At 35.8% G+C, this 16,607-nt stretch overlaps 1 protein-coding gene across 9 annotated transcripts in view; it reads left to right on the top strand.

The window, feature by feature from the left end:
- ADGRL3 (adhesion G protein-coupled receptor L3) overlaps positions 1-16,607 on the top strand; it is an 854,596-nt gene that overhangs the window by 736,703 nt on the left and 101,286 nt on the right. For all 9 annotated transcript variants that reach the window (XM_060148098.1, XM_060148094.1, XM_060148096.1 and 6 more), the window contains one exon: positions 14,092-14,301. In XM_060148098.1, coding sequence (XP_060004081.1) covers positions 14,092-14,301 — 210 coding nt within the window. The remainder of the gene's footprint in view (positions 1-14,091; positions 14,302-16,607) is intronic.

Below are 16,607 nucleotides of genomic sequence, written 5' to 3'. Positions count from 1 at the left end.
TGAATACCCTCCAAATATGTAAAATTCCATGAAAACAAAATGGTTTCAAAAATGATCAAAAATGTAAGATTTTATTATATTATCTTAAATATTAACTATCAAAAAAATTGACAACCTCTTAGAACCAAGAACTATTCTTGGACCTTCTCATCAAACAGTTTTATAATGATATGTTTCCTTCCTAGATTTATTAAAATCTGAAATTATTTATTTGCTGTTTTATTTTCTGCCTCCTCCACTGGACCCAAGCTCAGTGTTAGGAGCAGAGACCTGAAAGAACTGAGAATCAGTCTTGCAGATCATCTGGGGAAAGGCTCTTCCAGGCAGATGAAACAAGAACAAGAACCTGAAGCAGGGGTGATTCTGTGATTCTGATGAACTGCAAGAACAGTGTAGCTGGAGTGGAAAGAAAAATTATTTTATTACTTATTTTCTCCACTCTTTTTATAGAACTTTTATAGAAAAGTTGAAAGAGTATTACAATAAACACTCATATACCCCTTTTTCTGAATTCATATTTAAATTTTGACACATTTGACTGTCACTCTTATGTATATGTACATGCATCTATATTTTGCTGTATTATTTGACTCTTTGGAAGTAAATTGCTGATTTTGTAATATTTAATTCCTAAATCTTCCAGCAAATAGGTTCCAAGAACATGCTCTACCATTAAAACACAGAAGAAATTTAACTTTGACTAAGTATTATCATCTACTATATAATTCATACACAGATTTTCTAATTATCCTGATAATGTCCTTTACAGCCATTGTATTTCCACTTAGGGCCTGATCAAAGATCACAGTACCTTTAGTTGTGACATTTCTTTGCTCTTCTTTAGAAGTATCCCTGCCTATTTTTGTCTTTCATGAAAATGACACTTTGCAGAGTCCAGAGTCCAGGCCATTCTGTAGAATGTTTCACAATCTCAGTCTTTCTGATTGTTTTCTCATAATTAGATCCAGGTTAAACATTTTTGGCAAAAATACCCTGTAGGAGATGCAGTATCCTTCCCATTGTATCAGGAAGCCCCTTATTGGAGTTACTAAGTTTGATCATTTGTTAAAGTTACATTGTACAGGAACATTGAAGTTTTTGTAATTAAGAGGAACATGTGGAAACATATCTGGAAAGTTTGTTTTATTAATCTCAGTTTCTTTCATTTTAATCTGTTAAGTCTACCCTTTACTTGTTCCTCAAATAGTTAAATACTGTCTTTGTGACAGGCAAAGTTTATGATCTAATTAGTAATACAGATAAGTAATCAGCATAATCTGTATCTTACAAGAAATGTCTTATTGTTGTGGTAGAGAGTGCTATAGAAACACATGGGGAAAAGCCTTAACTTGACCTTGAGGGGTCAGAGAAGATGCTCTAGATGAAATGACATAACTTTAAGCAAAATGAGAGCAAGAGGCTTGAAGTAACATGAAGTAAGGCTGCATTTTTGTGGGTTTGAAGTGTATATTTTCAGTAAAATTTATATTCAAGAGAGTATTAATTACACTCTTCTTCTGATTGTTTTTATTTCTGAGTTGTAGTAGAATTTTTAAGCAGAAAGAGACCTGCAATCTTCTCATATGCACACTAGATCCTTACCCTTACAATTTTCAGGTTCTTTATCATCTTCAGTAAATAAGCATGGCTAAAAATAGCAGCTGGAGATGCATCTGCAATTCTAGTGAGAAATATAAGTAATAAAGTTTATGGAGATTGCAAAAAGTAGAGATCTGGTGAGGACTTAACTCTCAGAAAGGCCCAGCATGTTCAATGATAGAGGAATTAACATCATTTCTTTAGTGTCTACATACATTATCTCATTTGATCCACAGAACCAGAATAGGAATTGTCATCATAATTTATTTTCCCATTTTATAATTTGCAGGGAAGTTGGAATAAGAACAGTTAGGAGGCTTAGGGTCCTGATTCCAGTTCTTTAGGTAATTGCCTGTATCTTTAGCAAATCATTTGGACTCACTGTTCCCATTATTAATCAGTTAACGGAGAATAATAAAATTGTTTCTAACATTATCTCAGGATTATTTTGGGAGATTGAATAACAAAATCTATTAAAATCATGTTGAGAATTATAAAGTTTTCTGAAAATATAATTTTTTTTTGCTTGGGCCTCTCACTGCTGTGGCCTCTCCCGTTGTGGAGCACAGGCTCCGGATGCGCAGGCTCAGCGGCCATGGCTCACGGGCCCAGCCGCGCCGCAGCATGTGGGATCTTCGCGGACCGGGGCATGAACCCACGTCCCCTGCATCAGCAGGCGGACTCTCAACCACTGCACCACCAGGGAAGCCCGAAAATATAATTTTTTAATTCACTATATGCTTAACTGTCCTCAAAACCTTTGAGCTCTTGATCCTGGGAGTAGTTAACTATCAAGACCCAAATAGTTAATTGAGTTTCTAATAACTGATAATCATCTACCTGTACCTGAAAGAAAGACATTTAGGCCAGTGCTTTGCATCACTGTTCACAGTGACAGCTTCTTTTTATCACAATGAAATTGTCAAATTTGTTTAGTATATTGGCTCTACTCACCCAATTTACCCATGCTTGAGAAAGTATAATCAACCAGCCAAGCAAAAGAAGCAAGCATGAAAACTTTCTCCATCCTAATATTCTAAAACTATCCTTAATTGCTTATACTGTTCTTGGTAAGAATTAGTTGATATGTTTACTAACTGTAGTCTATTTGCTCTGGGTTGTAAAATTTTACCCTTTTTTTTAACATTCAGACTCTTCTGTGATTGTTTTTCTTTTTCCCTGCCTATTTCATTCTACTGTGTCTAGTAAATAAAGTAATAAAGCTAGGGAACTATTGAACTCTAGAGGAATTAGGCTAGATTTTCCAGAATAGTTTTATAGCTTTCTAAGATAGGCAGTAAGGTCAACTTGTGTGTAAGATTTTAAAAGCATGTGAACAAAAAAATGGCTGAACTAAATCATTTTTCCTACCTTGTTATAGACCATTCAGGGGACTGCCAGTTTCCTTTGTGTATCCTCACAGCATAAGCATTATGGTTTAAAGATCTTCTATGGTTGGTTACTTGCTGATTTAAAAAGCCAATCATGGAACTTTTAAGTTGTTAATTTTGTAAAATTTAATGTTAACTCAAGCTATTGACTCGAGGCCTGTGGGATATTTGGCCCCAGGGTTATTTGGAAGACCCCTACTCTGTTTAAAATGCAATAAACTTATTCATGAGAATGGAAAAAAGAAAGCCTAATAACCATCATCCCCTTTTTCTTTTTCCTGAATTTGATATAGCTAAGAAAACCAAATGAATATGAATAATGAAGTAAAAATGAGATATATGTGTATGTGTACGTGTGTATATATTTATATTTCCATTCTGTTTTATTCAGTACCTGACACACTGTAGGCATCCAATGTTAGGATGAATCTACCAAATTTTATTAGATGTTTTTGGCTCGGTGTAGTTTCTATTTATTTGGTTTTTATAATGTAGTTATGCAAAATTACTTTCTCTGTTAAGCCTAATTCTATTTGTCTCTATTTTAAAACTTTTCTTTCTCATTGTGGTAAATTTATCTTTCCTTACATGCCAAAGGAAATGGCTCTATGAGAAGAATGATATTTAAATACTAATAGTAGGGGCTTCCCTGGTGGCGCAGTGGTTGAGAGTCCGCCTGCCGATGCAGGGGATGCGGGTTCGTGCCCCGGTCCGGGAAGATCCCACATGCTGGGGAGCGGCTGGGCCCGTGAGCCATGGCCACTGAACCTGCGCATCCAGGGCCTGTGCTCCACAACAGGAGAGGACACAACAGTGAGAGGCCCACGTACCGGAAAAAAAAAAAAAGAAAAAATTACAAGTAAATAAAAATAGTAAACATATCTGAGTAATTCAAGTCTGGCATTTCTATGGTTTCCCTTCATTTATACTTCAGCTCCTCTTTCCCATTCCATTTCACCTAACCCTTTAAGAAGTACTTTTAAAAATTGTGTGTGTGTGTGTGTGTATGTGTTTTAATGAAAACAATCTTAAACGAAGTTACCCATTTTGTCTGAGAATCAGGAAATTTGCTGAATGATCCCCAGCAAACTTTGTTTTAACAAAACCACTGGATTTAATCATTGTATTTAAAGGATAATCAAGAAATTTTCACCCATGAACCCTACCTCTGTTTAGTTCTAAGGGGCTTAGTACAATTGAGTCTTCAAAAGAAATATAGGAGAGGATCTGTGGTCCTCCCCACTGTTAGCAGTATTGTTAAGAGCATGGAGTATTTGGCCATCAGTTAGGGTGATCAACCTTTTAGAGAGCCAACCAGGAAACAGCACTACCAGATCAAAAAATATACTTAACGTGCAATAAATAATTATGCACCTATGTGTTATTACTACATAAAAGTGACAATTAGAAGTATTTAATGCTAATTAATAGTAGTGCTAATAGTGTGAATACCTATAACAATATTTTTAAAATGCTTCTTTCCATCCTCTGATACAGCAAAAGTCTCTATTGAATATTTAAAATTTCAGGCTATATTATCACACATTTTATAAATGTGAGAATTAAATAAGTTAGTACAACAAAGTAATTAAACAGATATGGCCTATATTTAATAAAAATAACTATGATATGTTTTTTCTATGTGTATTTTTCATTTTTTTTAAATAAAGTTAAAACTGAATATAGTCAAAAGTAAAATTCACTTTGACCTGAAGTTCTGATTTTATCAAGCCCATATTACATTGATTCCTGGTGTCAGTCCAATAGATGACATCAAAATAAATATCTTCTCAACAAAAGTGTTCAGCATGGAGTACTTAGGATTTTAATTAATAGCTTTACTTTGTAGCTTTTTAGACTTGTGGCAATTAGTTCCCAGATCTCCAGAAATGCCCATCCACTTTGTATGTACAGGCTTGTTTTGGTAAACCAGCTGTTTGTCAATTTGTTCTTTTGCATCTGTGAATTCATCATATGAGCTGTCCATGTCCAAAATGTTCATGATTTATAAACATTTCCAAGCACATTGGATGTCAGCATAAGCTTAAACACTATCAGGGATAATGGTTTTAGAGCACTGAAATAGTTGTACTTTATGAAGTAAAGACTGGATCCCAAGCAAGTTAAAGTTTTAATAAAGAAATGATAAAGTCCTGTTAACATGACTGTCCTTTTCTGATGACATTTTATTTTGGAAACAGTCTTAAATCCCCAAAATAAATCATGTTTTTCACTGTAATGATTTTTTTGTTCTAACCTATGCAGAAGTCCATGCAACTCGGGTAGAATAAGTTCATCTTTTTCCAGGTTCCCTATAGCCTCTTCAGAGCTCATCAAACAGTTTTAGAGAAACATATAAATGTGTCTTATTGTAATATTTTTCTCCATTCTCATCTGTCATATATTTCAAAGTTAGAGAAAGACATTTTTCTTGTCCCACACTTTGGAAATATGATTTTACAGGTCAGTATTTTAACATCTTGTCTATGGCCAGCCCCTGTAATAGCCATCTTGAAGGCACATGTCTCAGGAGACTATCTCCTTCCATTTCTAGAAAGTTAAAAGGCTCATTAAGTACTTCTACACATTTTGAAGAAACTGAAAAGTGACCAAATAATTTCATTATGAAACCTCATTATCGCAGGTAAGCACATCACCTTCCTTTCTAGCAGCCTTGTCTACAAGGTGTACAGCACATTTAGTGGGTAAGAACTATTCATTTTCTTTTGTAAGAAGTTTATAGGCTGAATGGCATTTTCCAAAATTTACATTTGCACTGTCCATCAAATATGCAGATAGATGAGCAAAGTCTAGTTTATATATGGGCAAGGTTATCAACAGTCTTTTGTTTCGTGTCTTCTGAAGTTTAATCAAAACCTTTATGGAAATCAAGAAGACAATTTGAAATTCCATTTTTCAAATCAAAATGCATAAGAGCTGGGGGAAACATTATTTTGTTGCTATGATCCAACACTTCACTTTATATACTTTAGAAAGCATGATCTGACAGAATCAGCTCTACACTGTAAGGAAGCAAAACATTGATTATCAAAATTTCTCCTTTTGTTTACCCACAGGACATTTCAGTTGCAACCTCTGAATCAGGAAAAGTAACTTTACTCAGGTGCAAAGACAAATAAAGGGAAGAAAGTAATAATACATGTTTATTCTTTTGGAATACTCAGGCTTACTCCACTACCATTAATTTCAACTGAACATTGGTACCTTTTGAGGAGAGGTTTAAAAAAAACATAAAACAAAAAACCCCACTTTTTATCCTACAAAAACTTGCCTGTCTTATCCTAGATTTGTGAGATTCAGCCTCCATACGCACATTCACAGTCTTCTCGTGCCTGGCCCCAAATTCATTTCCACATTTTGTGTAGTATGCTTTGTTTTGGTTCTCTCTCTAATCTAACTTCATGTATCCTTCCCTGTATCTTTAAAATAACACAGTTGTTTAGCATTCCTTTTCAGTATTGTCATGTTATTATATTATATTGTTCTCAGTTTCATCAATGAACTCTTAGAAAACAGTCACAATAGTAACAATGTTAAAAATTAATTTAGCAGAATCTTGGTACAAAGCACAACAGTTAATCCAAAATCAAAGAGAAATTTAGCATCACAAGGCCCTGAATTTGCATACTTAGGTTTCATCACTCAGAATAATACAACGTCTGATTCTCTACTAGGAACTGCAAATCACGGTTTCCAGCATCAGTAGTCAGGGAAAAGGACAGCAAGAGTCACTAAGGAAGGTGGATATTCAATGCCACAGACATTTGATACTAAAAATAATGTTGCTTCCAGCCTCTATTTTCTAGACTATCATATGGATTTTGTACTTTGCTTTCAAACTTCTGAACCCATCTCTGATCTCTGGAATAGTTTCATGTCTGAGAGAGGATTTTCCCAGGATAGAAAAATTTAATGCTAAAACTAAGACATTCCTGAGCGAACCTGGATACTTGGTCACGTTACCATTAATACTATATCTACTGCATTACTAGTTGAATGATCTGGGGTAAATTACTTATCTGTGCTTCAGTTTTTTCATCTGTAAATTGGAAATAATAATAGTATCACATCACAGTGTTTTATAGGACTAAGTGACAACCCTAATAAAATAGATAAGCACTCCTAAAAGAAACTGATATCTTGAAAGTTATGTGTTAGCTGTCATCATCATCATTATTATCATCATCACCATTATCATCATCACTGTATTTAACTCAGGAATGTTAAAGATGAAATTTTCTATCTTCCCAGCTTCATTTTCTACCCTCACCCCAGATACTCCTAAAATCTTTTTCTTATTTACTGCTTGATTACTTCATTTACTTTAAAAATTTCTAATTGGTCAGTAATTGTTTTTTGTTTATCAACTTTACTTTTTAAAAACCTATATCTGTATTTAATTCTCAACTACTGTAAGATACTTAATTTCCACATTTTCTACTATTTCCTTTTCTGTTTCCTCTATTAAGGTAGTTGTGAATCTGGTTCACCAAATATGGTGAGGTTAAAAATTTTTTTTTTCAATTCAAAGCAAGAAAACTTCAAATAACTTAGAGTATACAACGCTGTGCTTCTGAAACCAAAGAGATATTCTGAATAAGTTCTCTTGAATTCAAAGGATAGCTGGATATGAATAGTTTTGTGTGCTTTTACTTGCCAGTGGTTCTCTCTCAGCAATTACAGCTTGAAAATATATGACTGATTTTTTTTTCAACTTGATACAAATTTGGAAATTATTGCTGAGTTATTTTGGCTAACTTACTATAAAAATCATAAGAAATGCAATCATATCATTCTTCTTACTGTGTTACTCAACTTTGACCTTCATCCTATTACTGCAAAAAAAAATTCTAATTTCCTCAGACCATTGAGCCCTTTATTTTCCCAAGCATTCGTGTGGTGACCTATGTGTTTGATGATCTGTTAGAGCAATGCAAGGAACTTATTTCACAGAGTTCTTGCCATATTTATCAGAAAATAGGCCTTTTATAACCCTACCAGCTTCAGTGAAATTCCTGAGTCAAAGCAACGCCTTATGCTGATGTGATACATTGGTAGCAAAGTGAGTGCTCCTACATTTGCAAAGAGGAAAAAATAAAACTCATTTAGCTATATTACAAGTATTTCAAAACAAGATATGTTTGAGGCAATTTAAAAATCATATTATTATGCCTTAACAACTCCGACTCAACGTTAAAATAATACATTTTAATGCAGAAAGTAAAACAGGTTCTTGAAAATTACTGTCCACAATTAATAATTATTATAGGGTGATTGTTCAAGCAATGTCTGGAAAATGCAACTTTGTAAAATTATAAAAAAACATCCAGAGGGGTTCAGAATTAATTCATATAGTTTGTGTATCTGGAAATATACAATATATCTGGAAATACTTAGGCAGTAAAAATGGAAAACATTTCAAAATCTACTTCTCCATCTTGTTTGCTGACAAGATGCTTTTTGGACAATAAAGTTAGAAATATCAAGATTTACATGAAGATCTTAGTGTACACAGGTTGAGTTATATTAAAATCATGAAGCGGAAGTCACATTTCCCTATTCCATGAATTTGGGCTTAGTTTCATTAAATGTACCTATTGGTATATTTGAGGGTTTTATACTGACAGAGTGAGTTTCACAAAACATCATTGTTTAAGCCAGCTTTTTTTCCTTCATTGTGGTACTCACCCCTTTTGTGGTATTTGAATTACTCAGTAACCCCACAGTGATAAGACAAAGCAGATTCATTGAGGTGAAAATAAAAGGAAAAATCAGAAACTTTCTGTAGCTTTTACAAAATATCTGGCATTTCATATGTGAATGTAAGCTTCACAGAAAGCCTGAAAAATGAGTATTGTTTTCATAAAAATTTCTTTCTAGAGTGGATAGAGTCAATGAATTTCCTGAAAGTATATTCTGATGAATCATTCTGTCGTTCTGCTTGTAGATTTTCTCTCACAGCTCCCCATCTTCTTTAAGAAATTAATTTCCTTGAAGTTTTTGATTCTTTATTTTTCTAATTTTTATTGGTGTATAACTGATTTACAATATCATGTTAGTTTCAGGTATACGATAAAGTGAATCTGTTTTATCTCTATATGTATGAAGTGTCTGATACTTTAAAGGGTAAGTAGTTGTTAAAGTTGTCCAATTGCAAAATTGGAGCGACAAGGTTAAATCCACATCTTCAGACTCTAATCATACTTACTCTGCAGTCCTCTTACTTCCACACATTTTAAGATATTATGGTGTAATGACCTTCTCATTCTCCAGCTTTAATTTTCTTTATCTTTTACTCAAGATTTTAGAGCAGGTAGTTTATGAACCAAAGAACCCCAAAGGTTGCAATGGGCAGCATGATACAACTTTTAGTTTATAATCTAAATTCATTGCAGAAGGGGGGGTAATTAAAGAGAGATTCATTTATTCAGTTCACACATTAATTGTGCATCCACTCTATGGGAGGCAGCTTTCTAGGACCTGGGGATACATTGGTGATTAAACAACTTATTCTCTTGCAGTGTACTTTCTAGTAAAGGCCACAGATGATGAACAAGAAATTTTTTTTTTTCTAATTGGAGTACAGTTGATTTACAATGTTGTGTTAGTTTCAGGGATACATTAAATTGAATCAGTTATACGTATACATATATCCTCTCTTTTTTAGATTCTTTTCCCATATAGGCCGTTACACAGTATTGAGTAGAGTTCCTTGTGCTATACAATAGATTCTAGGCTATGTATTTTATTAATATTTCTTGTTTATGTAGAAAACATAAATAAGATATATTAATAAAATATATAGTCTAGGTAAATGTTAAGGGGAAAAAAATTCAGGAAAAGCAATAGAGAGTCAGAGTGGGTAAATGATATTTGCAATTTTAGATGAGGTGATTCAGAAAAACTCTGTGAGAAGGTGACATTTGAATGAAGAACTGAAGGAAGTTAGCAAGTAAGTCACACAGCTATTTATTGGAAGAGAATTCCAGACCAAGGGAACATCAAGTACAAAGTCTCTGAGGCTGGAATGTGCTGGATGTATTCAAAGGCTAGAGGAGGCCAACTGGGGTAGAGTGAACTGAATGAAGGGGAGAATAGGAAATGTTTCACAAGAGTGCAGATCTTATAGGGCATTGTAGACCTTTGTAAAGACTTTGGTTTTTACTTTTATTGAGGTAGGAGACATTGGATGCCTCCATCAATGAATCTTATTATCTGGCTTGTATTTAAAGAGAATCTCTCCATGTTGTTGAACAGAGAGGAAAGGGGGATGGATGAGGGTCAAAGTAGGGAGATCATTTAGGAGGCTGTTTAAAAAAAAATCAGGTGGGGCTTCAGTGGTGGCGCAGTGGTTGAGAGTCCGCCTGCCGATGCAGGGGACACGGGTTCATGCCCCGGTCCGGGAGGACCCCACATGCCGCGGAGCGGCTGGGCCCGTGAGCCATGGCCGCTGAGCCTGCGTGTCCGGAGCCTGTGCTCCGCAACGGGAGAGGCCACAGCAGTGAGAGGCCCGCATACCGCAAAAAAAAAAAAAAAATCAGGTAGCTCTAACCAATTTAGTGCAATTGAGGTGAGGAGCAGCTGTCAGATAGAAGACAGGAGCTACAAGATATCTTGATGGATTAAGAGTAATGTGTGAAAAAGAGGAATCAATATGACTCTTAAGTTCTTGGCCAGAACACTTCAAAGAATGAAGTTGCTGTTTACTGAAATGAGGAAAACAGAAGGAAGGGTAGATTTGGGAGTGACGGGTGGGAGCAGAGGGAGAAACAGGATAAGAAGGGGCTCAGTTTTGAACATGTAATATTTGATATTGATACTTCTTAAAATCCAGTGGGGATTAAATGGATACTAAAACTATACTGATGTAAGAGGGTTCAGCTCTTAGACATTTGGTTTAAGTGGAATAGTGTTATTATAACCATTCAAAAACAAATATTTATTCATCTTTTGGGGGGGGGGCAGTACGCGGGCCTCTGACTGTTGTGGCCTCTCCCGTTGCGGAGCACAGGCTTCGGACGCGCAGGCTCAGCGGCCATGGCTCACGGGCCCAGCCGCTCCGCGGCATGTGGGATCTTCCCGGACCGGGGCACGAACCCGTGTCCCTTGCATCGGCAGGCAGACTCTCAACCACTGCGCCACCAGGGAAGCCCTATTCATCATTTTTTATGTGTCAAGCCCAATACTAAGTGCTAGGATATAATAATAAGATATAAGACTAATAAGATCTCAAGTCACATAATGGTATATAGTTCATGTCAGGGGTGATTGAGTTATAGAGTACTCAAAACATGGAACCTTGGAAATAGGAATACTTGCTCCATTATCACATTGTTAAAACTCTACCTAGGAGGGCTTCCCTGGTGGCGCAGTGGTTGAGAGTCCGCCTGCCGATGCAGGGGATGCAGGTTCATGCCCTGGTCCGGGAGGATCCCACATGTCGTGGAGCGGCTGGGCCCATGAGCCATGGCTGCTGAGCCTGCACGTCTGGAGCCTGTGCTCTGCAACGGGAGAGGCCACAACAGTGAGAGGCCCGCGTACCGCAAAAAAAAAAAAAAGTATACCTAGGAGTTTTATTCAATTGACCGTCCTCTTGAAGGGGGGTTGGTTTTTTCAGGAGTGAAAGTTCTGTTATGACAGACTACTATAAAGAAGGCTAAACTCATAGGTCTTGTTCACATTTAATGTTCATTGTTCTTTTTCTTTCATCTTACTGATAAAATTCAAGTGGTGAGTTACATTTGATCACAGTATAATACATATAAGGTGGTTCGTGTTTATGTTTTCTGAACTAGACAGTAATACCCGAAAGATGATTGCTAATTAATTGCTAGACTTTTTTGTTCTTTCTTTGAGCGTTATGTACTTTTTGTACTGATGTTTTGACATTTGGTATTCTTCTCTTAATAACTCTGCATGGGGTTTTTGAAAGACCTACAAAGGCACTGAGTAAAGTCAATACATTTCTAATAATGCAACTACCCAGGAAAAGCTGGAGTTATTTGGTTTCTTTTTTTTCTTTCTTTTTTAGTGTTTTAGGTCTTTAGGATATATTTGAGAATGTATTATACCTGCCATTATGGAAGACTGCTGTGCTGAACGCTGGTGCTTGATACTCAATTACAGCATCTTTCCTTTGAGTCAAAGAAGAGAGCAAATAGCTCTCTGTTCAGGGAACCGGGTAGCACTAACCACTCTCCACTTTCCGATAGTAAAAGTAATTTAAGCTATCAGAGACCCAACACTACTTTAGCAGTGTCCCCTGGAGAACAAAGCAGTTAAAGCAAAATTTCATGTGGTTTTCTTTCATGATTTGAGCTCCTTCCGAGAAATACATCTAGAGTTATGCAGGAATAGTTTGAAACTGTTTCATTGGCAGTGTCCTAGCAGAGTTCTTTATCAGATAACAACTGTGAAATTGTATCTAGCAATATGCGAAGTGCTGTGATTCAGGTTACAGCATGGTGGTTCACTTGTAAGGAGAATTTCCACATTCAGAATAATCTTTGTATGAAGTGTATATAAAACATAAAGGTACAAAGTTTGAATAAAAATAAAAATAGAAAACCTGGATATTTATGAATTTTTTAAGGTGAGCTAACAATGTGGGAGACAACTATATGTAGTAACTTCCATCCTAAAACAAAAATCAATGTGTATGATCTATACAGTTGAAAAAGATGTCAATTAGAAACACATATCTTTGTTTTCAACTAAAAAATTTCCCATGCACATGTTATGCTTTCACTACTTATGCATATATCCATAAAAATCAATGTCATTGATTTGTGTCATTTAAATTTTTACATAAATGATATCATACTGTATAGATACTTTTGCCACTTGCATTTTTTTAAACATAATATTAGATTTTTGAGAAGTATCTATGTTTGTGACTATAAATCTAGAACACTGATTTTCTACTCCTTTTTTGAATATCATTCCATAAATATCAACCATTATTTATGTATTCCCCTATGGTTGGAAGTTAGGTCTTTAAGAATTTTCAAGAAACCTAGGAAGAAAAGAGGAATTGACAGTCATAGACAGTTTCTCGATTCTGCTCCAACATGTTGGCATACCGATGTGTTGGGCTACCATACATTCTAAGCTTCACAAAAGTGGTTTCGACGGAGGCAAACTATCATAGAGTGGAAATGGAGTTTTGAATCTTAGAACAAAGACAGAAATGAGATAGTGGACAAACCAAGGAACATGGCAGGTATGGAACTCACAGGACTGTAACAGAGACACATAATGTAGTATCAATGCGGAAGTTTTCATGAACGTATTTCTTTTTCATGGCTCTACTATCTCTTTTGGGCTGCTATCGGGTATAGTAATTCTGAATACTTATTTTCCATCTGTGTATAACAGGTTCTATTCATGCAAAACCTTTCAGTGATCAAACTTCTTGATCTCCTTAAGCCATTCAATATGAATATAAATCCAGTGACTATCCTCATTCTTTTAGATTTTCCACTAAATAAATGGTACACATGTGTGGCTGTCCGTCAGAATTAACTGGGGATCTTTATAAAATTACAACTTTTATGAACTCAACCTTCGAAATTCTGATAAAGGATTTATAGGACAGAGGAATTGTATTTTTTTAATAAAAATTCTTCAGAGATTCAAATAAATTTCAGTTGTGATACCACTTTCCTAAGTGTATAACTTAATTTTTATATAGAGTATTCCCTAGCAAGAGTTGTAAAAATATTAACCTAAAAATGTGATGTGGGGTAGAAAAACGAAAAGCTTTACCTTGAAATCTTTGGCCAGAATTAAGTTGATATGCTTCAACTGAAAATGTACATAGTTGAAAATGTACAACTGAAAATGTACATAGCTAAGAAAGGTGCAAACACTATTGACAAACTGATTTACACCTCACAGAAAAGATAAAATGCTTTACCTGTGGATTAGAAAACCCAAATAATTAAGTTATCTTATTCATTGCATGTGTGGAGGATATTTAGTACATTATTAAAATCATGCTTCATAGAACCAGGCCCTTATAAACTTTGTAATTGGTTATGCATAATTGCAACTTATGCCTTTTCTATTGTGTTTCCAGCACAGTGATGCGGTCCATGACCTTCTTCTGGATGTGATCACATGGGTTGGAATTTTGCTGTCCCTTGTTTGTCTCCTGATTTGCATCTTCACATTTTGCTTTTTCCGTGGGCTCCAGAGTGACCGTAACACCATCCATAAGAACCTCTGCATCAGCCTTTTTGTAGCAGAACTGCTCTTCTTGATTGGGATCAACCGAACAGATCAACCAGTAAGCAATTTATTTTGGTATTAGAAAAGAATTTCTCCACTTCCAGCTTTCCAATACACAAAATATTCTTGTTTGAAAGTATCCTCTCTTCCAGTTGTCTAAGAGAGTTACTAATTTTGAGATCTTATTCGGTATTCCCTTTTTCATATCCATTGCCATAAAGAAGCAGTGAATATATGGATGTATGCATGTACATTTCTTCAGAAATTCTGTTCAAAACCTTGCCTTTCTAAACAACTGTGTTTCTTCATTAGTATTTTTCTTTAATTTTTTTAATCACAAAGCTGAATATTGAGAAAACTTAAATCATTTGGGGAATGGAGGAGTATCTTTTCTAACATGTAATTGTTATTCTTTGAAATTTATAATATATATATTTTTTAAAAAAAACACTGGAAATTATATTGAAAACTGCATGTCTAACATTAGTTGGGTTTTTTTTTAACCTTTTTTCTAACATCTTTATTGGAGTATAATTACTTTACAATGGTGTGTTAGTTTCTGCTTTATAACAAAGTAAATCAGCTATACATATACATATATCCCCATACCTCTTCCCTCTTGCATTTCCCTCCCTCCCACCCTCCCTATCCCACCCCTCTAGGTGGTCACAAAGCACTGAGCTGATCTCCTTGTGGTATGCGGCTGCTTCCCACTAGCTATCTGTTTTACATTTGGTAGTATATATAAGTCCATGCCACTTTCTCACTTTGTCCCAGATTATCCTTCCCCCTCCCTGTGTCCTCAAGTCCATTCTCTACGTCTGCATCTTTATTCCTGTCCTACCCCTAAGTTATTCAGAAGCTTTTTTTTTTTTTTTAGATTCCATATACATGTGTTAACATATGGTATTTGTTTTTCTTTCTGACTTACTTCACTCTGTATGACAGACTCTAGGTCCATCCACCTCATTACAAATAACTCAATTTCATTTCTTTTTATGGCTGAGTAATATTCCATTGTATATATGTGCCACATCTTCTTTATCCATTCATCTGTCAAGGGACACTTAGATTGTTTCCATGTCCTGTCTATTGTAAATAGAGCTGCAATGAGCATGACACTTTTTGAATTATGGTTTTCTCAGGGTATATGCCAGTAGTGGGATTGCTGGGTCACATGGTAGTTCTATTTTTAGTTTTTTTAAGGAACTTCCATACTGTTCTCCATAGTGGTTGTATCAATTTATATTCCCACCATTAGTTCAAGAGGGTTCCCTTTCCTCCACACCCTCTCCAACATTTATTATTTCCAGATGTTTTGGTGATGGCCATTCTGACTGCTGTGAGGTGATACCTAATTGTAATTTTGATTTGCATTTCTCTAATGATTAGTGATGGTGAGCATCCTTTCATGTGCTTGTTGGCAATCTGTATATCTTCTTTGCAGATACGTCTATTTAGGTCTTTTGCCCATTTTTGGATTGGGTTATTTGTTTTGTTTTGTTTTTTTCTTTTTTTTGCGGTACGCAGGCCTCTCACTGATGTGGCCTCTCCCGTTGCGGAGCACAGGCTCCGGGCGTGCAGGCTCAGCGGCCATGGCTCACGGGCCCAGCCGCTCTGCGGCATGTGAGATCTTTCTGGACCGGGGCACGAACCCGTGTCCCCTGCATCGGCAGGCGGACTCCCAACCACTGCACCACCAGGGAAGCGCTGTTTGTTTTTTTGATATTGAGATGCATGAGCTGCTTGTATATTTGGAGATTAATCCTTTGTCAGTTGCTTCGTTTGCAAATATTTTCTCCCATTCTAAAGGTTGTCTTTTCGTCTTGCTTATGGTTTCCTTTGCTGTGCAAAAGCGTTGAAGTTTCATTAGGTCCCATTTGTTTATTTTTGTTTTTTATTTCCATTTCTCTAGGAGGTTGGTAAAAAAGGATCTTGCTGTGATTTATGTCATAGAGTGATTTGCCTATGTTTTCCTCTAAGAGTTTTATAGTGTCTGACCTTACGTTCAGGTCTTTAATCCATTGTGAGTTTATTTTTGTGAATGGTGTTACAGAATGTTCTAATTTCATTCTTTTACATGTAGCAGTCCAGTTTTCCCAGCACCATTTATTGAAGAGGCTGTCTTTTCTCCATTGTATATTCTTGCCTCCTTTATCAAAAATAAGCTGACCATATGTGCATGGGTTTATCTCTGGGATTTCTATCCTGTTCTATTGATCTATATGTCTATTTTTGTGCCCATACTGTACAGTCTTGATTACTGTAGCTTCATAGTATAGTCTGAAGTCCAGGAGCCTGACTCCTCCAGCTCTGTTTTTCTTTCTCAAGATTGGTTTGGCAATTCGGGGTCTTTTGTGTTTC

The sequence above is a fragment of the Lagenorhynchus albirostris genome, chromosome 4 (assembly GCF_949774975.1).
Source record: "Lagenorhynchus albirostris chromosome 4, mLagAlb1.1, whole genome shotgun sequence".
Classification (NCBI taxonomy): domain Eukaryota; kingdom Metazoa; phylum Chordata; class Mammalia; order Artiodactyla; family Delphinidae; genus Lagenorhynchus; species Lagenorhynchus albirostris.
The sequence above is the reverse complement of the archived record's forward strand: the minus strand, read 5'-3'. Positions and strand labels throughout refer to the sequence as shown.